At 51.0% G+C, this 22055-nt stretch overlaps 1 protein-coding gene across 11 annotated transcripts in view; it reads right to left on the bottom strand.

Annotated features, from left to right (window-relative positions):
- Positions 536-22055, bottom strand: part of CEP250 (centrosomal protein 250) — a 63073-nt gene continuing 41553 nt past the window's right edge. For 9 of the 11 annotated variants that reach the window (XM_001929408.4, XM_013985307.2, XM_013985306.2 and 6 more), the window contains 10 exons: positions 21680-22022; positions 20512-20633; positions 19434-19554; positions 18012-18133; positions 14941-17544; positions 10425-10538; positions 10088-10243; positions 9566-9667; positions 8564-8626; positions 536-7215 (listed from right to left, as the gene is read on the bottom strand). In XM_001929408.4, coding sequence (XP_001929443.1) covers positions 6952-7215; positions 8564-8626; positions 9566-9667; positions 10088-10243; positions 10425-10538; positions 14941-17544; positions 18012-18133; positions 19434-19554; positions 20512-20633; positions 21680-22022 — 4011 coding nt within the window. In that variant the 3' untranslated portion in view covers positions 536-6951. Of the gene's footprint in view, positions 7216-8563; positions 8686-9018; positions 9131-9565; positions 9668-10087; positions 10244-10424; positions 10539-14940; positions 17545-18011; positions 18134-19433; positions 19555-20511; positions 20634-21679; positions 22023-22055 lie in introns of those variants that run through there. The other 2 variants (XM_021078256.1, XM_021078257.1) reach the window with 2 other exon arrangements.

The raw sequence follows: 22055 nt of genomic DNA, 5'->3' as shown, positions 1-22055 counted from the left end.
TATGGAGGTTCCCAGGCTAGGGTTAATCCGAGCTATAGCCGCTGGCTTACGCCACAGCCACACCACCAGATCCAAGCCGAGTATGTGACCTACACCACAGCTCACAGCATCGCCAGACCCTTAACCCACTGAGTGAGGTCAGGGATCGAACCCTCATCCTCATGGATGCTAGTCGAGTTCTTTAACCATTGAGCTACAAAGGGAATTCCTAATAGGACCCTACTAGCATCCATGAGGACATGGGTTCCATCCCTGGCCTTGCTCAGTGGGTTAAGGATCTGGCGTTGCCATGAGCTGTGGTGTAGGTCACAGACTCGGCTTAGATCTGGTGTTGTTGTGGCTGTGGCGTAAGCCAGAGGCTACAGCTCCGATTGGAATCCTAGCCTGGGAACCTCCATATGCTGTGGGTGTGGCCCTAAAAAGACAAAAAATAAAATAAAATAAAAAATAAAACAATTTTTATTAAAACACTGTCTATATATGTGCTTGCAAAATTACCAATTAACTCAGGAAGGATACACATTAGGAACCGTAGTTGCCTCTGGGAAGAGACTGGGAATAACCAAAGGACAGATTCTTGTCATTTACTTTTTGTACTTTTTGAACTGTGTACCACAGACTCATATTACACATTCAAAAATAAATGCCATTAAAAAAATTAACACTATGTTTTGACCAGCAGTTCTAGATTTTTGTCATAGGACAGTTTTCAGGTTATCTTTTTTTCTGGCCACTCCTGTGGCATATGGAATTCCTGGGCCAGAGGTCAGATCAGAACCATTGCAACCTATACCAAAGCTATGGCATCGAAGGTGCATCCCAGTGCTCCAGAGACACCACCAATCCCACTGCACCACAGCAGGAACTCCTCAGGTTATCTTTCAATTCATGACTTTGCTGGAACTGGAGCCAAAACTAGAAACTTTTGTCTTAAGGATAGAATGAGAAATAGTAGTTAAGGTCCACTGTTAAAGTTACAACACGACCAAGTGGTTATTACTAAACATAATCACATAATCATATATAGCAGATAGTCTACATGAAATATCATGATATAGCAGTGTAAGCGTATTATTTAGAGATATGGAAGCACATGCCAGAATAGTTAGAAGGGGAGGCCTCTGAGGAGGGGCCTCAGGGTAAGGAGTCAGGGGTGGCAGGACGCTGCTGTTCTGTGTGATTTTTTTCTTTTTGAGAAAATTTTCAGGTATTTACCTGAAACAAGTAGCAAGTCCCCCCCCCCCCAAAAAAAAATGCAACCCAAGAGGTTTTAAGGGTTGGCTATAGTAAATATTCACTTTTGTCGAAATGGTAAATTCTCTCTGACCCAGGAGGTTCCAAATGGCTCCTTCTCTCCCCCCCCGCCCCGCCCCCAGCCTGCAATCTCCGGCTGCTCATCCACACTAGATCCAGCTCATAACCACAACCCCCTTGCCCTCCTGCTTAAATGGATGCTTAAATTCCAAACCTCCCTTGTCAGCTGGGCTCTGGGCTGAACACCAAAGTGAAGGGGCGGAGGTGCTTGCCAAGATGCCTGTGCAGAGGAGGTCATAGTACGTTCTCTGTGATAAGGCCCCTTATACAACTGAGCTGGCACGAAAGACCTCATTGGGCACCAGTCTCTTCTGGGAGATCAGAGGACACAATGATCAGCTGTACCATCCTTTCAGCCTCCAGCCCAGGACTTAAGAGGCATTCCTTTTAGTGGTTAGCAGGTGGCTTGGAATGGCCAGAGGAGGTGTGGTGTGAAGGGCTGGGGAGGAATGGAAGCTACCAGGACACGGGAAGCTGGGGACATCTGGTGACTCCCACCCATCCTCCTTCCCAGTTTCCCAGTTCTTGGTGTTAGAGCCAGTCTATTGCTGCTGGGGCACATCGTCAGGCCAGAGATGAAGGTTTCATACCTGAAGCAGAGTCTGGTAGCTTACCTGTGTGCTACACTGTGGCTGATGGCCTCCCTCCTTGACCAGGAGTCCAGCCAGAGTGACTTCCATAAGAAGCCCAGAATCCGCTCAAGGACCTGCCACGGCCCCAGGGACTCTTCAAAAAAGTGTACCTGTTGGAGTTCCCTGGTGGCCCAGCGGGTTAAGGACCTGGTGTTGTCACTGCTGTGGCTCAGGTAAGTGCCGTGGTGCCAGTTCAACCCCTGGGCCCTGGAACTTCCACACAATGTGGGCATGGGCCAAATCAAAAAAAAAAAAAAAAAGAGAGAGAGAGAGAGAGAGAAAGTGTACCTGTTCATCTGGGGTCCATGAGTGCTCTGCCTGCTTCCACATTCCTGAAGAGTCTGTCTGGCTTGACCAGTGCTTCAGAATGGACACTGAGCCCATGCTGAGGTCAGAAGTGCCAAGTCCTCTGATGCTTTGCTCTTGTGGTTGGTCAGCGCACACCCTTGGTCTCTGTCCAGTTCCTATGCTCCCAGTGCCAGGCCCATCTCTCTTCATGATCCCAAGTGCTACCCTTCTTCTACAGATGGTGGGAGTTTGGGATAAACCCCTAAATTCCTCCCTCCTGTGCTCCTATGAACTTTAGGGCTCTGAATCAGAAAAGGAGTTTCAGAGTCAAAATCAACAGCCAATTAGAGAATCCCAGAACCCATTGAGCCGTGTGGGATGCCAGACCTGTGTGGCTCTGGCTTAAGCTCCAAGATTGACCAGCAGATATGGTCCCCAGGTGGGTGCAGGACAAAAGGTGGAGACCAAGGAGGTTAGGCCAAATCCTTCTCCTCCAAATGTCCACCCAGCCCTCCCTTCTGGGGTGAACCAGGCCCCTCTCCAAGGCTTTGAGACAGACACGGGGAACACAACTACACCAACCAGCTGCCTAAGGGCCTGTCCCATGGGCTGAGATGAGGCCTGCATGCAAAGTCTCAGGCTGGGGGAGACTTGCTGCTTTTGTGGGTGAGGTATCCCCTCCTCCACAAGTGCTCCTGGAATTTCTGTTGCCCCTAGAGCTGCTCACCAGGGTGCCGCATCATCCTAGCCTGCCTCCACCAGCAGGGCGGTCTGCCTGGTTTGCCTAGCCCTTCGGATGGGCCCTGAAGCTCCTGATGGAGTTAGAGCTACCCTGCCTCCAGAAGTCCTGGACTCTGGGCTGCATTCACCCGCCTCTGCTGGCCCCTTTCTCTACACCAATCTACACCAATGGGGCCCAGGCTCCCCTCTGTGGTAGAACATAGGGGTGATGTGTTAAGAGGTTTGTCTCCTCTCCCTAGGCACCCATGTTAACCCCAACCCTAGGCAACCTTCCCCAATTCCAGGTGGCCAAGGAGGAATTATTCCAGCAGACACCCAGGCTATGGCCAGATCCTGAGTCCATCTATGCCAGGCCTGGGCTATACAGTGGGAACTCGAGAATGTGAGGTCTTCAGAATATGGGATAACCACTGACGAGCACCTGCTGCACTGCACTGTGGGAGAGCAGGCAGGTGAGGGTGAGCCCCAGGGCCTTCCTGACTTTCTTTCCTTTCTCTACAGAATGACCCAGGCCCCACTTCTAGGCTCTGAGAACATGGACAGTAGAACCTTCCTACATATAAGGTACCTGAGAATGCCCATGACCTGGCGGGAACGCCCACGTTCTCCTGGTATTGAAGCCTCCGGATCTAGCGTGGGCTGCAATGGTCCTGAGCCAAGATGGAAAGTTGCAGGCCCCAGGGCTGGAGCAGACTGCCCTCAGTCTTTTGGTGTAAACTGGATCTTGTCCTCACCCTGCAGTCTGACTGTACCCTCTCCCCTGCCCTCGGCCCCAGCATATACCACCAGCTTCGCCTTTTCTACTTTGTGCCAAGCAGCTTTTCTGCCTTCAAGGGGCTGCTAGTCCCATGAAGGGAGGAGAAGGTAATTAGGTTGCGACATGGTGATAGTTGCTCTAACACACATGGAGTTTCCTTGAGAGAAGAGGATGCTGCACCCACCAGAGCCAGCACTCCCTGGGAATAAGAACATCGGCCCAGACTCTGACTCCACTCTTGTCGCCTTCTCTCCCGGGACTTTGGGCCTGGACCAGCTCTAATCAAAGCAGAAAAGGAGGCTGGAGGGCGGAGGGTTTTGTGGATGGAGACATCCACGCTCAGCTCTGACCTCCTTTCTCCCAGGTTCTAGATATCAGTCACACCATCCTCAAGTGTGTCCATGAGAGTAGGCTAGATGGTCAGACAGTTCCCCACCGCAGGATTCACTGCTTTGGTTAGCCTGCTGCCTGGGATAAGAGCGGAAGGAAGCACTGGCCTGATGCCCTGAGGCAAGGTTGGGTCCTGCCTGAAAGACCCATTCTTTTTTCTTCATGCTTCTCCAATTCAGGTTTGAAGCTGATGAAAAGAGCAACTGGCTCCGTGACTGGTGGGACCCTCCATACGGATGATCCTACTATTGGTCAAAGAAAGTGTATTTTACAAAGTTGGAGCAGAAAATCATTCACAAGCAGAGTTAAGAGCAAGACTGTAGCCTGCCTTTGAACTAAAGGCCAACCCTGATGTGAATATCTGTTGGAAGGGGAGACCCTAGCCTGAGGTCTAGAGGCAGGGGTGAGGGGCTCTTGAAGGTTGAATGGGAAGGGAGGAGCAAAAACAGATTTTTACTGAATGAAGACCTTATTGGCTGCCTCTAAAATGTCTTTCAACTGCTGAAATCTCTCTCCCGTGTTCCTAGAAGGTATGTGGGGCTTAAGGCCTTGGCTTACGAACTACAGATAATGGTATTGAGAAAAAACTGCAAGGCAAAAACCAAGGTCCCTCTGTCAGCCTCTAAACTAGAGAACCAGGAGTTCCTGTCGTGGCTCAGCGGTTAACAAATCTGACCAGTATCGATAAGGACACAGGTTCAATCTCTGGCCCCACACAGTGGGTCAAGGATCCAGCATTGCCATGAGCTGTGGTGTAGGTCACAGATGCGGCTCAGATTTGATGTTGCTGGGGCGTAGGCCAGCAGCTACAGCTCCGATTAGACTGCTAGGCCTGGAAAAATCCATATGCCGCAGTGCAGCCCTAAAAAGACTGAAAAAAGAAAAGAAAAGAAACTAGAGAGCCAGAATTGGGGGATCAAAAATGATAAGGAACCCAGAGAAATCTAATTTGTCCCTGATAACTCCTAGCATGGGGCCACATAAGGATTCTGAGCCATAGGAAATCCCACTAGAGGAAGGGACCAGCCAACATCTCTAGGGCCCCAGATTTAGCTCTGGGGGGTATAAACTATAACTTTTTTTTTTTTTTTCAATGGGCGTACCTGCAGCATATGCAAGTTCCTGGGCCAAGGACTGAATCTGAGCGACAGCTATGAGTTACACCAAAGCTGCAGCAATACCAGATCTGTTAGCCCATTGCACTGGGCCAGGGATTGAACCTGTGCCTCCAGAATGACCTGAGCCACTGCAGTCGGATTCTTAACCCACTAAGCCACAGCAGAAACTCCAAAACTGTAATTTTTTACTGAGTATCTCTCCCATACACTGGTTTGTGGAACAAAGCTCCCTCTATGTGGTGCAATGGGAAATAATGAGACCTGAGCCCTGGGTAAGCAGGTCTGAGTGACTGTGGAGCTGCTTTCAAACCCCTACATTCTTAGCTGGTCTTAAGGCCATCCTCAGGCTCAGGCAAGAGGAATTCCAGATTATGGTTGGGGGTGCAGTCAGAGGAAGGTCATGCCTTGCTGCCCTTTTTTTTTTTTTTTGGCTGTCTGGCAGCATATGGAGTTCCCAGGCCAGCGATCAGATCTGAGCTGCAGTTGTGACCTAAGCTGAAAATGAGGCAATGCCAGATTCCCAACCCACTGTGCCGGGGCCAGGGATTGAACCTGTGTCCCAGAGCTCCCAAAACACCACCAATCCCATTGTGTGCCACAGCAGGAACTCCCATGCCTTGCTTCTTTAAAGAAAACTGTTCTCTCTCAGGTTTTCAGGAAATTGCCAACAAGAGGTCTTAAGCCTATGAAATGCCTCCACCAGGGTCAGGCCATAACTGACAATCCTGCCACAGTCCTTCCCACTTATTGGCTTGACCCCTGGCTGGACTAAGTTGGTTCCAGCAATGTGCTCAGAAAGGGACACTCCAAGGGCATTCACCCAGAGCAGTAGAGAAATGAGGCCAGGCAGAACTTCTGAACTCAAGAGACTGACTTTAGCCAAATGTCAACTCTATGTTTTTGAAGCGCCAGCACATGTTTTAAGTAAAGAACACGTGGTCCTCATTATCCATGACTTCAAATTTAGATCCCAAGACCCTCCACCACCTCCCTCCCTACCCATCCAACCTCAGCCCCAGTGCACTCTGCCACACAGACCAGTCTTCTCACCAGCATGCTTAGCAACCCCTCCTAACTCCTCTCCAGACTTCAGGGGCCAGTTCATGCCTTCCTTCCTCAGCTGCTGGCATTTCTACAGCACTTCTGGTCGGCACACAGAAACTATACTCATCAATGAAGTTCTGCCAGTTCTTGTCAGTTGGGCTCAAGCTTCCTGTGGACAGGGGCTTTGTCTTGTGTATCTTCTGCACCCCTTCTCTATCAGAATGCAGGCAGATGACAAATTCATGCCATCTCACAGGAATCTTTAGCAAATTCTTCCTTGATAGATGCCTTTGATGTGCTGTTGCCCAGCTACCCAGTAGAGGCAGCAGCAGAGAACAAACACAAAGACCCAGGGTGTATTGTAATGAGTTCTGGACGAGATTCAGTAGATGCCCCGTGGCCAGGGCAAGGCACTCTGTGGGTGACTGCAGGCCAGTATCAAGTGTGACCTGCCTCATTCCCATGGGAGCCGGGGCCTTCTCCCAGCCTTGCAGGTTTCCCTCCCTCTTCCTGGGAATGCCAGCAGACCTGGGGCTCCCAGGTTGGGTAACAGAACCAGAACTTCCTTTGGCAAACCTGCAGCTGTGTGGAGGGGCCACGACCCAGGCGACAAGCCATCTGTCTGTGGCCTCCCAGGCTGGCCCACGTCCTGCCCTGGCTGAGACTGCTACCTGGAGGCAGTCTGAGCAGCACTGGAGCTGGGGCACAGCAGTGCTGGCCCGGGGGATGTCAGGCTTTGAGTCAGAGACTCGTCCAGCTTGCGGGTCTCGGCCTCTAAGACGGTGGCCTCGGGGGCTTGGGCTACAGCGAGAAGGGAGTGAGAGAGGCCGTGGTGCAGGTCCGCCAGCTCACGGCTCGTCTGAACTGAGCGAGCAATGTAGTCCTGCTTCTGCTTCCGCTCCAAGGCCAGCTGGGCTCGCAGGAGGGCCACCTAGGGGGCAGGAAAACCAAGAGGGGGAAGCAGTGGAGGATGGGGAGGCTGCCCCAACCCTTCGTGCTCTGCTCCTGTGGCACTTGTCAGACCAGCATTTGAATCAACTCCACCACAGCCACGAACCTCAGGTCAGGCTTTACAGTGGTTGGGGAAGGGCTGCTGGGATCAGAGAATCAGTGATTGTCAATCCTGGGTGCACAGGAGACTCAAAGGTGAAGCTTAAAAAACAACAGATTTCTTCAGCAACTCTACTGAGAGGCCACTGACATGTAATAAAACACCAGATTTTAAGTGTACATTTTGACAAATTTCATAATATACATACCCATGTATAACTACTACCTAAATCAAGACACAGAATCTAGTCACTGCAGAAAGTCCCACCGTGTGCCCTTTGGAAAGTTTAAGAAATATTCTGACTGAATTATACAGAGGTGAGGCCTGGGCATCAGTATGTTTTCAAAGTTCCCCAGGTGATTCTAATGTGCAGCCAGAGTTGAAAATCACTGACTGACCCTTGCATTTCTCAAATAGGTATTCTGAGACTACCAGGAGGTGACATTTTTGGGAGCTCAGGGAACATCCAGGACTAGGGTAAGGCAAGAGAGGCCCCTTGGGTTCGAACTTTAAGGAGGCCTCCAGGTTAACAGTGGGGCCTCCTTAACTTCTACACCTAAGGTGCCTGTCTCAGTGATTTCTTTGTATGAGTTTAACAGAGTTCAAAGTAATGGCTTAGGTCTAGCTATATAGTCAGGCTCTGCTGGTAGTGACTAACCACTGATTTCTGAAACAGTCTTAGAAATCAAAATCCCAGAGTTCTAATTACTCCTGGGCCTTGAAAAACAGGGCGAACCTTTAGGTGAGACCTAAGAGGCAAGAAGGCACTTGGTTAGTCTCCCTGAGCTTGACCTGAGCTCTGGGGTGGATCCTGGTGCTGGTGTCAGGCTACTCTGCCCAATGTGCTGGCAACTCTCTTGTCTGCAAGGGTGCATGTGGGGGCAGAGGATGCCAGGATGCTTCTGCTTGCTTTTGTCTGTCCTTGTAGAATCTTCTGTCTGCTCCTCAGCTTTCTTCCTTTTCTTTCCTCAGTAGCAGCCTGGAGGTCTGGGGCCTGGAGTATGCTTTCTTCCCCCTCCCCCTCCAAGCATATTCAGTAGGGGAGGTTAAGTTGGGACTGGGCCCTGCTTGCCTCCCACAAGGACTGAAGTTCTTGAAGGCAGAAACTATTTCCCCTCTCCCTGCTGGAGGTGCACAAAGGGTCGAGTGCATAGCAGACACCAAAGCCTTGCTGCCTGAGTGTAAGGGAGGAAAAAGGACTTAGAAAATGGATCCTGCTGGAACATACCTCTTTTTGCAGCTCAACCATGTGCTTGGCATCTGAGCAGCCCTTCTGCCTTCCTCTTCCATCCTGTGGAAGACATATGCCATTCCTATTGGAACAAGGTTTGTGCAGGCCTCTTCACAATCCTGGGGACCAGAGCAGGGGCTATGGGCTGGAAGTGCCTGAACTCGTATTGAACTCTATGGGGCACCACGGCCCTGGAGGAAGGATAGGCTCCACCGGCCCAAGAGGTGACACCCATGGAGACCCGATGCCAAATGTCCCAAGGGCTTGGATGGGACTGACTTGAAGCACCTCTTCATTTAAAGTACACCATATACCTGCTTTGTGCTAGCCCTGGGCCATGAGCTAAGGACGCAGAAGGGAAGCAAAACAAAGGGCCTGCTCTTGGGAAGCTCTCTTTAAAGGAAGTGGGATGGAGAGCTGGGAGGTACTCAGGCACCGGAGTCGGTCCCTACCTGCCAGGCCCCAGGGTTGTCTATTGATGGGCATAACTCAGCAAAAGAGTGCTGGTGTACGGTGTCTTCCTCCAAATCCTTCTGGCCCCAGAAAATACCATGGATCCTTATCCTATAAACTCAGTATTACAAAGAACGAGGAACTCTTTGAGGTCCACAAAGCTGCTGTCAAGCTCCTAGGCATGTTAGGGTCTGGTAAGCACCACCCAATATCTACATGCTGGGATAGACCAGAAGCCCCATGAGCCGTGATCCTGGGAGCCTGAAGCACTGGTCTAGTAGCAGGTAGACTGGACATCAGAGAAGGCTGGGTTCCTCAGCATGCAGGGCTGCCAGCCTTGACTCCAGCCCTACCCACTGATGTAGGGCCTCCTTCCTGGGTCAGGGACAGTGCTGGGTAGGGCAGAACCAGTCAGGAGGGGCTCTCTGGATTGGCTGAAGTGGCTTCTCCCCTCCAAGGGTAGCCTGGGTTATACACTGCACAGGGCTCTTTCTGGCGGCAGGGCTTGAACTCCCCTGAGGCTGCAGTCAATGAAAAGAGATAAACCTGTTGCATGGGTGATGGTGCCGTGGCTTCACCGCTCTCCAGGTCCCCTGCCCGCAATGCACGCATGGAACCCCTCTTCAGTTTCCTCCGCTCTCGCTCCACCTGCCAAGATGTGAGAAATCAGGGCTGGGCTAGACTCAAGGGCTAGAGGAGAGCTGCCTTTTTTGAGGAAGCCAGTGTGAGTGTGGGTGTGCCTGTGAGGGGCTGGCAGTCGTGAGAAGCCGAACGCCCAGGCTGGAGTTCAAAGTGCTGCTGGGGCAGAGGAGCCGGAGCCAGCCTCCTGGGCCTTTGAAGCAGGGTCAGCACACCTTTTCTGCAGTATTCTGGGCATTGTGGAATCTCTGTCACAACCATTTGACTCCACTATTGCAGTGTCCCTCTACAACTTTATTTTCAGAAACAGGCAGCAGGGTGAATTTGGTCCCTGGGCTAGAGTTTATGACCCCCTACTCTGGGGGTTGTGTTAGAAGACATACGTGCCTGTCAGGCCTGGGCAGGGAGCTAAGGATAGGAGTTATGCACCTGCTCCAGGGTGGTCCGCAGCTGGGCGTTATGTTGTTGCAGCTGGCTTCGGTCAACCTCCAAGAGAGCCACCGCTCGCTGCAGGTGCTCAAGCCTCTGTTCCCAGAGCTGCCTCTCCTCCATCTCAGGACTAGGCTCAGTCTTCACTCCCGAGACCTGTGGGAGAGACTTGTCAGTCTCATCTGAGCATCCCCTGAAACAGGTGGGGAATAGATAGAGGGCAAAGGACCAATCTGGCAGGGTTGGGCTTCAGGGACTGAATTCCCAGAGGATGGGGACAAGCCCCTGGACAGGAGCTCCTTCTAGGCCATCTGTTCCCACCAGGCCCCCAGCTCACCTCTCCCAGTTGTACACCTGGCTCTCCTCTAGGCCCCCGTTCTGCTCTGCTGCTCGGGCCTGGGCTGTGGAGTCGCTCTTTCTCCAGAGTGAGTTTGGTGAGCTCCAACTCATCCTGGGGTATCAAGGTGTAGAGCAAAGTTGCACCGTGACAACCTCACATCCAGACCCACTCCACCCTCCATCCTCAACAATTTTCTCATCAGGTTATAGTCTTATTTTTCCTGGTACCTCTGAGCAATTCTAGTGCAGAACTTTCATTTTACAGATTGATAAAGGAAAAGAGAGGGTTCTTCCCAAGGATACACGGAGGGTTAGGACTGAAACCTGTCTCATTTTGGATCTCCCATAAGCTAAGTAACAACTTGGAGCACTAGGTGTTGTCGAAAGAACACAGACTCAGGAGTCACATAGAGCTGAGAATTTTGACACCACTTACTGGCTGTGAACTGGGTCAAGGTATGAGCTCTCTCTAAACCCCAATTACCTCATTTGTAAAATGACTACATGAAGCATAGATCAAGCCTCTGGGGCTAAAGCCCTTTACGTAAATGAGGAAACCAGTGCTAGACATTTTCTAGGCACCTCCGGGTCATAAATGGTAATGTCTTGAGAGGCGAGACAGAAAAGAGGAATGGAGTGTCCCCTGTGGGTGGGGGCTGTCTGGGAGAGAAGGAGCTCAGTAGTATGAGGCACTGCTCTAGAATCAGCCCTGCTCAGGTCTAATCTTAGCTCTGCCCTTTATTCGCCAGATGACCTCGGATGAGTCACTTAGCCTCTCTTATCTGCTTTCCTCAACTATAAAGTGAAGATAACAGTTCCTACTTCTCAGGGTTGTTGTGGAAGAAACTGAGGGTAACAGTGACTAGCATACAAGATGCTTAAAATAAAAAGTGATGTGGAGTTTCCATCGTGGCTCAGTGGTTAACGAACCCGACTAGGAACCCTGAGGTTTCAGGTTCGATCCCTGGCCTCTCTCAGTGGGTTAAGGATCCAGCATTGCTGTGAGCTGTGGTATAGGTCGCAGATGTGGCTCAGATCCCTGGTGTAGGCCGGCAGCTACAGCTCTGATTAGACCCCTAGCCTGGGAACCTCCATATGCCACGGGTATGACCCTCAAAAAGACAAAAAAAAAAAAAAAAAGTGATGCTACTATATAAATGTCTCTAGGCAGACAAATGTATATAAAAGACATGGTAACTGGGTCACCATGCTGTATAGTAGAAAACTGACAGAACACTGTAAACCAGCTATAATAGAAAAAATAAAAATCATTAAAAAAAGATACATGGTATATTTATGCAATGGAATATTACTCAGCCATAAAAAATTAAATAGGAGTTCCCTGGTGGCTCAGTGGGTTAAGGATCAAGCATTGTCACTGCTGTGGCCTTTGTTATGGTGTGGGTTCAACTCCTGGCCTGAACGTCCACGTGCCACAGATGCAGCCAAAAAAAAAAAAAAAAAAGAAAGAAAAAAAAATAATGCCAATTGCAGCAACATCAATGGACCCAGGGGTTATTATACTTACTGAAGCAAGTCAAAGAAAGACAAATACCACATAAAATCACTTACATGTGGAATCTAATTTTTTTTTTTTTGGCTGCAGCATGCAGCAGCTTGATGTAGGATCTCAGTTCCCAGACCAGAGACTGATTCAGGGCTGCAGCAGTGAAAGTGCCAAGTCCTAACTACTAAACCACCAAGGAACTCCCCCTACATGTGGAATCTTAAAAAAATTATACAAATGAATTTATTTACAAAACAGAAACAGACTCACAGACATAGAAAACAAACTTATTAAAGGGGAAAGGGGAAGAGGAAAAAGAGGAATTTGGGATTAGTAGATACACACTACTATATATAAAATAGATAAACAACAAAGACCTAATATAGAGCACAGGGAACTATGTTTAATATCTTGCAATAACCTATAATGGAAAAGAATCTGAGAAATAATATATAGTTATAAAACCGAATCAATTTGCTGTACACCTAAAACACTGTAAATACTTCAATTAAAAAAAAATGATGCTGGAGTTCGTGCTATGGCTCAGTGGGTTAAGAACCTAACTAGTACCCATGAGGACATGGGTTCAATCCCTGGCCTTGCTTAGTGGGTTAAGGATCTGGCATTGCCACAAGCTATGGCAGAAGCAGCTTGGATACTGTGTTAGTGTGGCTGTGGAGTAGGCTGGCAACTGTAGCTCCAATTCGACCCCTGGCCTGGGAACCTCCGTATGCCACAGGTGTGGCTCTAAAAAAAAAAAAATTGAAAAAAAAAAAAAAAAAAAAAAAAAAAAAAAAAAAAAAAGGGGAGTTCCTGTCGTGGCTCAGCGGTTAATGAATCCAACAGTATCCATGAGGACATGGGTTCAATCCCTGGCCTCACTCAGTGGGTTAAGGATCCGGTGTTGCTGTGAGCTGTGGTGTAGGTCGAAGATGCGGCTTGGCTCTGGTGTTGCGGCTGCAGCTATGGCCAGCAGCTGTAGCTCTGATTTACCCCCTAGCCTGGGAACCTCCATATACCTCAGTGGCAGCCCTAAAAAAAAATAAGCAAAATAAAAAAAAATTTTTTTAAATGATGTTACTATGATGAAGGGCTGTTTCTGAAAGATTTGAGTGTTTTGGGAAGGGGAGGACTCTGACCTGAACTACATTATTGAGTAAATGGTATGAACAGGAAGCGCCTTCCCACTCAGCTACGTATCTGACTTTCTGTGCCTGAAAGAAAAGAATTTAGTTCCATTTATTGAATGCCTTTTTCCTAAGCACTTTATTCTCTTTTTGGTCTCAGAATGGCTCCATGGGGCTGGTACTATCATTCTGTATTTTATCAATGAGAAAACCAAGAAACAGAAATAAAGGCACTGACCTCAGGTCACACGGCTAATAACTTGTAGAAAACTGTATTTCAAATCCAAGAGCTTGACTCTAAAGTTCATAAATGTAACCCACTGTCTGTGCACTGCCTTTTATTCCCCTACCCCACCCCGTTTTTCTTTCAGGGCTGCACCTGCCGCATATGGAAGTTCCCAGTCTAGGGGTCGAATCAGAGCTGCAGCTGCTGGCCTACTCCACAGCCACAGCAACACCAGATGCGAGCCGTGTCTTCTACCTACACCACAGCTCATGGCAATACCGGATGCGTAACCCACTGAGTGAGGCCAGGGATTGAACCTGTATGCTCATGGATACTAGTTGGCTTTGTAACCTGCTGAGTTACAATGGGAACTCCCTGTATATGGCCCTTTAATCAGAGCAGTGTTTGGGGCTTGCAGAAGGCAATTCCCTGCAGGGTTGTGTGCCTGAGATGAGGGAAGGGGTTCTCTGGGGCTCAGCCCAGGTCAAGGGACCAGGAAATAGAGTAAATTTCCCAGGAAAAAATGGGCTGGGTTCATCTTGGCAAAAGGGATAATAACTCTCTATGTCCAACAGTTAACCCAGCTTTCCTGATTGCCCACTTTGTGCAGATCTTGTGCTCAGTGCGGTTGCAAAGATTACTGAGACATGGCCCCTGCCCTGAGGCTCAGTGTTATCCCCTACGGTCACCTCAACATTCTATCAAAGGAGTGCACTTTTCCTAACTGCCAACAACTCCAAAGTCTCTATTCGAAAGTCTCAATCTAGCATCAATCCCATCCTTCAACTTCAGATCACTTCACAGATCCACCCACTGACATGGTGCCTTGCATGCCTCACAGGTACAACCCGTACTATCCACTCCTCTTCCTCAAACTGGCCTTTATCCCAGTGAGCAGAAACCTAGGTGTTCTCTTTGATTTCTTTCTTTTTTTTTCACCCCCTTTATCTCTTAGCCAGAATCAACTGTGATCAATTGCTAGAAGTCCTAGGAACCTCTAGGTCCACGCAGGTGTCTCCATCACACTTATATACCCCCCACTGACTTCCCTTACAGCCTCCTAGTTGGTCTCCCCAGAGCTACAGGTGCTCCACACGGCAGCCTGAGCCATCTTTCTGAACTACACATCTGACCGTATCACTCTCCTTCCCCAAACCCTTCATCCACTTCCCACTGGTCACCCAGGTCCTTAACATGCTGACAAGCCCTAAATGATGGGCCTCCTGCTGTCCTCTCTTCTCTGGCCAAGGGGGAGTCTCTATGTCACAGGCAGCCTGAACTCCCTCACATCTACTCTATGCTCTCTTCCTTTTTTTCTCTTCTTCCCTCCCTCCACAACATGTGCTTGGGCTATTTCCTTACTGGTCCCTTAAGATCTAACCTTAAACACCACTTTTACCAGAAAGCCTTTGGGGACCCACCCCAGGAAAGGTGGGTCCTGCCTTATAATTGCTTTTCCACTAGACCGTAAGCTCTACGAGGCCAGCGACCGTGGGTAACTTATTCTGTCTGGATCTCCCACAACAGCACAAAACATGGATTCTCCTGGAGGTGCTCGTGACTTCAGCTTTCTCACACCCTGAGGTGCAGACAGCCCCTGAGCCCAGGCAGACCTGGCTCTGGCCCTGACCCTTACTACCACCGAGTGACTCACCTGCAGCCTCTGCTGTTCTGAGTCCCGCTCCAGAACAGATGCTTGCAGGAACAGGGCTACCTCCTGCAGATCGCTGACACTGGCCTTGCTCTGGGCCAGGGACAGCGCCAGATCCTGGGCCTTCTCCCTCCACTCGATCTCCCTGGCTTCTGTCTGCTTCAGTGCTGCCTGTAGTCGCTCCAGTTCCCGCTGCAGCCTGGGCCCTAAGGAATCAAATGTTGTAGCCGGCTCCTTCCCTGGGCAGCCTTTGTGAGACAAGTCCTCCAGACTCTTCCTCTGCTGGGCCTCCCTCAGCTCCAGGATCTCCTCTTCCTTTTGTGCTAGAGTCAGCTGTAGCTCCTGCAGACTCTCACGAAGGCTCCTTATCTCTTCCTCTTCTCTCTCGTGCTTTGCTTCTTGCTTCTCTTGGGTTGCATCCTCTTGGCCCCTCTGGGCCAGAGACTTCTCCAGGAGCTGCCCCTGTTTCCTCTGTTGTCTCAGCTCTTCATCCCTCTGGGTAAGTGCCTGCTGGAGCTGCTGCATGGCCTCCTGGTATCGGAGGTCCCGGACCTGGACCTCACCTTCCCGCTTCCTCAGGGCCTCCTCCAGCTGCCGGGACTGTGCCTGGCAGGAGTCCAGGGCAGCCTGCAACGTGGCCGTGCTGGCCTCTAGGCTGCGGCTCAGTTCCACCTGCCCAAGGAGATGCTGCTCTTTCTCCTGCAGGTCAGCCTGAGCCTTGCTGAGGGCCTCCTGCAGAGCCTCCACCTGGCCACAGGCAGCCTCCTCCCGATGCTGGGAAGACAGGCCCTCTGCCCGCAGGGCCTCCAGTTCCTGGTCCCGTTCCTTGAGCATAGCCTCTGCCTGCAGCCAGCTGTCCTGCAGGGCCCTGGCCTCTGCCTCGTGCTCCTGGGCCTGCTCGGCACACTGCTGCTGGAGGGCCAGCAGGGCCTTCTCTTGTTCCCGAGATTCAGCCCTTAGGTCACTCAACACCTCCTCCAGGGCCTGTACCCGCTGCCCCTCCACTGCCAGCTCTTCCTGGAGCCTTCTCACATGCTCCTTGTAATCCTCAAGCTCCGCCTGGCGCTCCTTCAGTGTCACGTGGGCCTGCTCCAGCTCTCTCTGCAGTAAGCCCGCCTTTTCCATCACATTTTCCTCCTGGCCTTGGGCCTGCTGCTGCTGCAGGGCCTTGAGCTCCTGGTCCCTTCGGGCCAGCGCCCTCTGGGCCTCTTCCAGCTGACCTTGAAGTGACTGCTCTTTCAGCTCTCCCTGTTCCCTGGCTTCCTGCAGGTGCCGCTGCAGAGCCACTATCTCCTGCTCCCGCTGGGTCAGGAGAAGGCTGGTCTCCCCCATCTTCCTGTGTAAGCCCTGGAGCTGCTGCTCCAGCTGGGCCTTGTGCTCCTGCAGTTCCTGGATATGCTCCTGCTGGCATTCCACCTCCTTCTCCTTATCACGCAGGATCAGCTTCATATGCTCCAGGCTCCCGCGCTGTGCTTTACTCTGGCCCTTCCCTTCCTCTGCCCGCTCCTGCATCAGCTGCCTCTGCGAGGCCAGGTCCCGGCCTCGCTCCCTCAAGGACATTTTGATCTGCTCCAGGTCCTCCTCTAGGATCTTGGTCTGTAGGGTTCTCTGATCTTCCAAGACCTGAATCCTCTCCTTCAGCAGCACTATCTCCTGTTCCCGCCTCTTGAGGTCCTGTGTCAAATGCTCCTTCTGCCTCTGCAGTTCCTCTGTCTGGTCTTGCTGGGACGTCATCTCCTGGTCCTTCTCCTGGAGCTCTCTTGCCAAGAGGCTGTTGTGACTCTCTAGCTCCCGGATCTGGCTGCCCTGTACCTGCAGCTCCTGGCTCCTTTCCTCCAGGTCCAGTGTCAGATGGGTCAGAGCTGCCCTCTGCATTTCCCTCTGGCCCTCCAGCTCCTCAATTGTCTTTTGCTGGCACTCTATTTTGTGATGGTTTTCCTCTAGTTCCAGGGCCAGGCATTCCAGAGTAACCAGCTGCTTCTTCAGATCCTGAATCTGTCCTTTCTGGGACTCAATCACTTGGGCCTTCTTCTCAAGTTCCAGAAGCTGATGCTCCAAGATGTTCCTCTGTGTCTCTCGGTCCTTCTCGAGCTCCTTGATCTGCTCCCTCTGCAGAGTCAGCTTCTGCTCTCGCTCCTGGACTGCCATGGGGAGATGCTCTAAAACCGATCTGCACTCCTCCAGCTCCTGAATCTGTTCTTGCTGCAGATCCACCTCTTGGTTCCTCTTTTTGAGGTCCAAAGACAGCACCTCCAAAGCAGCCTTTTGCATTTCCCGTTGCTTCTCCAGCTCCTGGATTTTTCCCTGCAAAGTTTCCACCTCCCCTTCTCTCTCAGATAGGGTCTGAGTCAGGCGAGCCAAATTCTCCTGCAAAGCTTTCCCTTGGGCCACCTTCAGCTCGCCCTGCTCCTGTAGGGCCTGGGCTCGCTCACGCTCACTCTCCACCTCCTTGCTTTTCAGTTTCAGGGCTGAGCGTGCAGTTTTGAGGTCTTCCTCCAGGACCTCGGCAGCGCTTGCCTGAGCCCTGGCTTCTGCAACAGCTGCTTGGAGGTGTTCCACCTGGGCTGTCAGGTTCTCCTTGGCTGCCTGCAGTAACTCTTGCTCATTCTGGAAAACAAGATGCAAAACCACCTTGGACTTCACTTCCCTGAAACTGTCACTCCAAACAGAATTTTCCTTTCCTTCCTCTGTACATCAGCATTGTCAAGAACTTGGGCAAAGGGAACTGAGCATTCTACTTAGGCTGATACTGTCAAGGAACATGCCTACCACATCCCAGGACTCTGCTATGCTCAGAGGGAAAAGTATGGTGCAAATGAGCCATCTCAGACTCTGGTCCTTAAAGGCAAGGGACAAAAATCTCAACCTCAATTTGGAAGCCGTAGTCGAAAGAGGATTCACTGGCTCTTGGGAACTTGGGGACAGCCAGAGAAACTGAGACACTTGCTGAAGGAAGCTGGGCATTGCCCATGGCTGGGGTATGACTACAGGCCAAGATGGGCCTGGGTGCTAGAGCCTGGGCCCTGAGGGACTACTCTGAAGCAACCCCCTCCCTCAAACCAGTATTGTCTTACCTGGGCTTCTATTCCCTGCAGCTCTGCTTGCCGTAGGCGACTCTGTAAGGATGTCACAGTTTCATGCAGTTCCACCAGCTCAGATTCTAAGGAGGTCTGTTTTCCTTCCCACTTGGATCTCTCTTGGGGGAAGAGGTAGCAGAGGAAGGCCCATGATTGAGAGTGGAGGAAAAGAGGGAGACAGAGGCAGGTGGAAGGTGGGAAACAGAATCAATGGGGGGAAAAGGCCAAGAAGGAGAGAATTACATCCAATTTCATGGAGACAGCATTCATCTGCCAGCTGCTCCTGTCTGTCTAGGCTCCCTGCTGCTTCCAGAGTTGTGCCTGCATCTGCCATTCAGCTCCAGCACTGCCTGACAATCAGCCCAACACTTTCTCATCTTGACCACACAGATTCCCAACCCTGGATTCTAGGCAGGCTGGAGTTAGATGATGCTGGAGGTCCTTTCCAGTGCCCCAATTTTTTTTTTTGTTTTTTGCTTTTAGGGCCACACCTGTGGCATATGGAATTTCCTAGTCTAGGGGTCAAATGGGACCTGCAGCTGCTGGCCTACGCCACAGCCACAGTAACGCAGGATCCGAGCCACATCTGCAACCTATACCACAGCTCACAGCAACGCTGGATCCTTAACCCACTGAGCAAGGTCAGGGATCAAATCTGCATCCTCATGGATATGAGTCAGGTTCGTTAACGCAGCACCACAACAGGAACTCCCCAGCCCCCAATTCTGTGGTTTTGTAGAGGTTCCTAGAGACCAGGGTCGCCCTGCTGGGTGCCTTCCATTTCTGCAAAATGCATCAGAAACCAGCTCTACGTGTGTGGCTCTCAGAGAGCCTTTGGGATACTTTTAAGACCCAGACCCACTCCCCAAGTTGTCTTCTTTTCTGTAGTAGAGCCTTGAGCCTCAAGACCCTCCCCGCTCTTCCTTTCCAAGTAGTCACCACCCTTCCCAGCCCTTGGCTGTGGCACAGATGGGCTCTCCTCACATTCCCCCTTCTTCCCATATCCCAAACAAGCTCAAGATCCTTGTGCTGTCAAAGATTTTGAGAACATAGTCGGAAATGACAAAATAAGTAATGTTGATAAATGATAAAACATACAGAATTTTACAGTGTTCTTATAGACCTGGCCTTAGCTTCCCAGTTTTCTAACCTGCAGACAAAAAAACCCAAAGCCTAGCCAGCAACTTCCCTCAGTTCACCAAGTCAGTTCCTCCTGACTCCTTCCAGGACGGCCCTCGACGGCCAGGGGAAGCAAAAAATTATTCATGGGGGTTATCGCCCCTCTGCAGACACCTCTAGGTATCTTCTCACAGTTGTGGGTAAGCAGTGGAGTGGCTGCCAGGCCTGATCCTGCCCCTCTGGGCTTCCTGCCTTTCCTCTCTCCTCCCTGCAAATTCCCACCTGCCTTGAGCCCCTCACCTTCCTGGTTCTGGGAGAGCTGCCTCTGCAGAGCCTGCAACTCTGTGTGGAGCTGGCTCTTCTCGGCCTCTGTTTCAGTAAGACGTTGTCCCAGCTTCTGGGCCTGATCCCTCAGATCATCCTGGGAAAGAAGAGGTGTGACTAAACCCAAGTTCCTCACCTTAACCAGTCCAGGGCCTGAGCCCTCTCCTTCCTCAGCCATGGGGTCTGCCATTGTGAACTTACACCCAGATTGCTGGGTTATTTACCTCCGCGCTCGTGTGTGACTGGCTCCCTGAAGTGAAGACAGGCTCTGCTCCAACTGACTGGAGCCTGGGTGCCCCTTCTGACAGGTCTGTCTTTTGAAGCAGAACTCCTGCTGAAGTCCCAGCCCAGAGCTGCCTCTCCTCTTCCCAAACGCCTACTTCAAAGCTTAGCTAAAGGTCATTGCTTCCTTCTTTCTGACCCTCCGAAAGTCAGAATGCTCTATCCCTTCTTCCTACTGTCATCATGACCATCTGTTACTGATCCGATTACTTCTATCAGTCCTGCTTTATCTTAGGATGCAGTTTGGTTCCTCAGCCATGCCATGAGCCTTCTTGATGGCAGAAAGCAGGTCTTCCTCCTTTCTGTATCCCCAGCTCAAAGTGGCTGGCATACAGTGGCACTCAATTTTTACTGACTGCTAGGTTCACTGTGAGGTGGAATTTGCAGGACAATGAGTTCAGTCTTAGGCCTAGAATTGTCCTCAATTTGTGGGTTTTTCTTGGAGGTCTTGGCACCAAGAACAATTCATGACTGTGAGGGAAGCAATGCCAAACAGTATCACACCTCTGTAGAGCATCACGGTTTACAGGGCTCACTCAAGTCCCTTGCTCCTTTCATCCTCCCAGCCCTGGGACGCAGGCACGATGTGCTCTACTTTACCAGTGAAACCAAGGCCCAGGAAGCCAAAGGCTTCATTCATGGTTGCCAGGTAGTAAATGACAGAGGTGGAACTCATGCCAACTTGATGTTAGGAATAAAACAGGTCAAACTGCTTCAGAAGCCTTTTTCAGAGGAGGTGAAAAGTTTGAGGAAGGAGAGCAGGGACACATACCCGGGCCTGCTGAGTCTTCCACAGGTCTTGGTTAAGCTTGTGAAGGGCAGAGGCCACCGCCTCAGCCGAGAGAGCTGTCAGGAGGGGCCCTCTCTTGAAAAGGGTCCTAGCTCCATTCTGGTCTGAAAAAGTGAGAAAGACACCCCCTGACTTGGCTGCACTATGAGAAGAAGCAGCCACACTTCCCAGACATGGCCTTGACTTTCCCACCCATCCCTCCTCTCCTCAAAGAACCACCCTCAGCAGTTCATTCATCATGCACTGTCTGTATACCTAAGTGCTGGGTACTGTGATGGGAATGAGATAATGCCAGCTATCATTTAATAGGCACTTAATAAGTGCCAGGAATTGTGGGAGTGATTTTATTTCTGTCATCTCATAGAAAAATCCCAAGAGGAAAGTACTTTTTTTTTTTCTTTTTAGGGCCACACCTGCACCATATGGAAGTTCTCGGGCTAGGGGTAGAATTGGAGCTGCAGCTGCTGGCCTATCCTACAGCTACAGCAATGCCAGATCCAAGCCACATCTGTGACCTACGCTGCAGCTTGTGGCAATGCCACATCCTCAACCCGCTGAGTGAGGCCAGGGATCAAACCTGCATCTACGTGGATACTAGTCAGGTTCCTAACCTCTTGAGCCACAAGAGGAACTCCCAAGGAAAGTACCTTTTACATCCTCATTTTAATTTTTTTTGTCTTTTTATGGCCACATCCGCAGCATATGGAGGTTCCCAGGCTAGGGGTCAAACTGGAGCTGCATCTGCCGGCCTGTACCATAGCCACAGCAACACCAGATCCGAGCCACATCTTCGACCTACACCACAGCTTATGGCAATGCTGGATCCTTAACCCACTGACCGAGGCCAGGTATCGAACCTGTGTCCTCATGGATATCAGTCATATTTGTTTCCGCTGAGCCATGATAGGAACTCCTACATCCTCATTTTATAGTTGAGAAAATCAAGCTCAGAGAGGAGAGGTGACTTGTGCAAGGATATACATCTAACAAATGGCAGAGCTTGGGTTCAAACTCTGATTGAATTAATTTCAGAGTCTGTGGCCTTAGCCTTGATGCAGTCTTGCCTAAGGAACTGCATTCCCTTTGCTTTTCCCTTGGGAGATAGTCCTGGCTTTGACAAAAGGACAGGGTTCCTGGGTGGCTGCCTCACCTGGCTCAGGGCCCCAGAGGGAGGGAGCAGAGTCTCCCCCGCCACTCAGCTCAGGCCTGCTCTCACAAACAGACCCCAGGGCCTGCTGCAGGACAGCACAAAGGCTGGCCAGCTGGGCCTGGGCCTGGTGCCCAGGCTGCTGCTCTGCCAGCAGCACCTCCAGCTGGCTCTCTGTGCTGCGCAGTCGCAGCTGTAGTTGTGCGGCCTTGGCTTCCTGGGCCCACAAGGAAGCTCGTAGCTGCTGCTCTGTTACTTGAGATGCCTCCAGCTCTTCCAGCAGCCGCGCTTCCTGGGCCAGAAAGTCAGTCTCCTTTGCCTTCACCTCCTGCTTCAGTAATTCCACCTGCCAGGGAGGAAGTGTGGTCACTCTGGGCAG

The sequence above is a fragment of the Sus scrofa genome, chromosome 17 (assembly GCF_000003025.6).
Source record: "Sus scrofa isolate TJ Tabasco breed Duroc chromosome 17, Sscrofa11.1, whole genome shotgun sequence".
NCBI lineage: Eukaryota > Metazoa > Chordata > Mammalia > Artiodactyla > Suidae > Sus > Sus scrofa.
The sequence above is the reverse complement of the archived record's forward strand: the minus strand, read 5'-3'. Positions and strand labels throughout refer to the sequence as shown.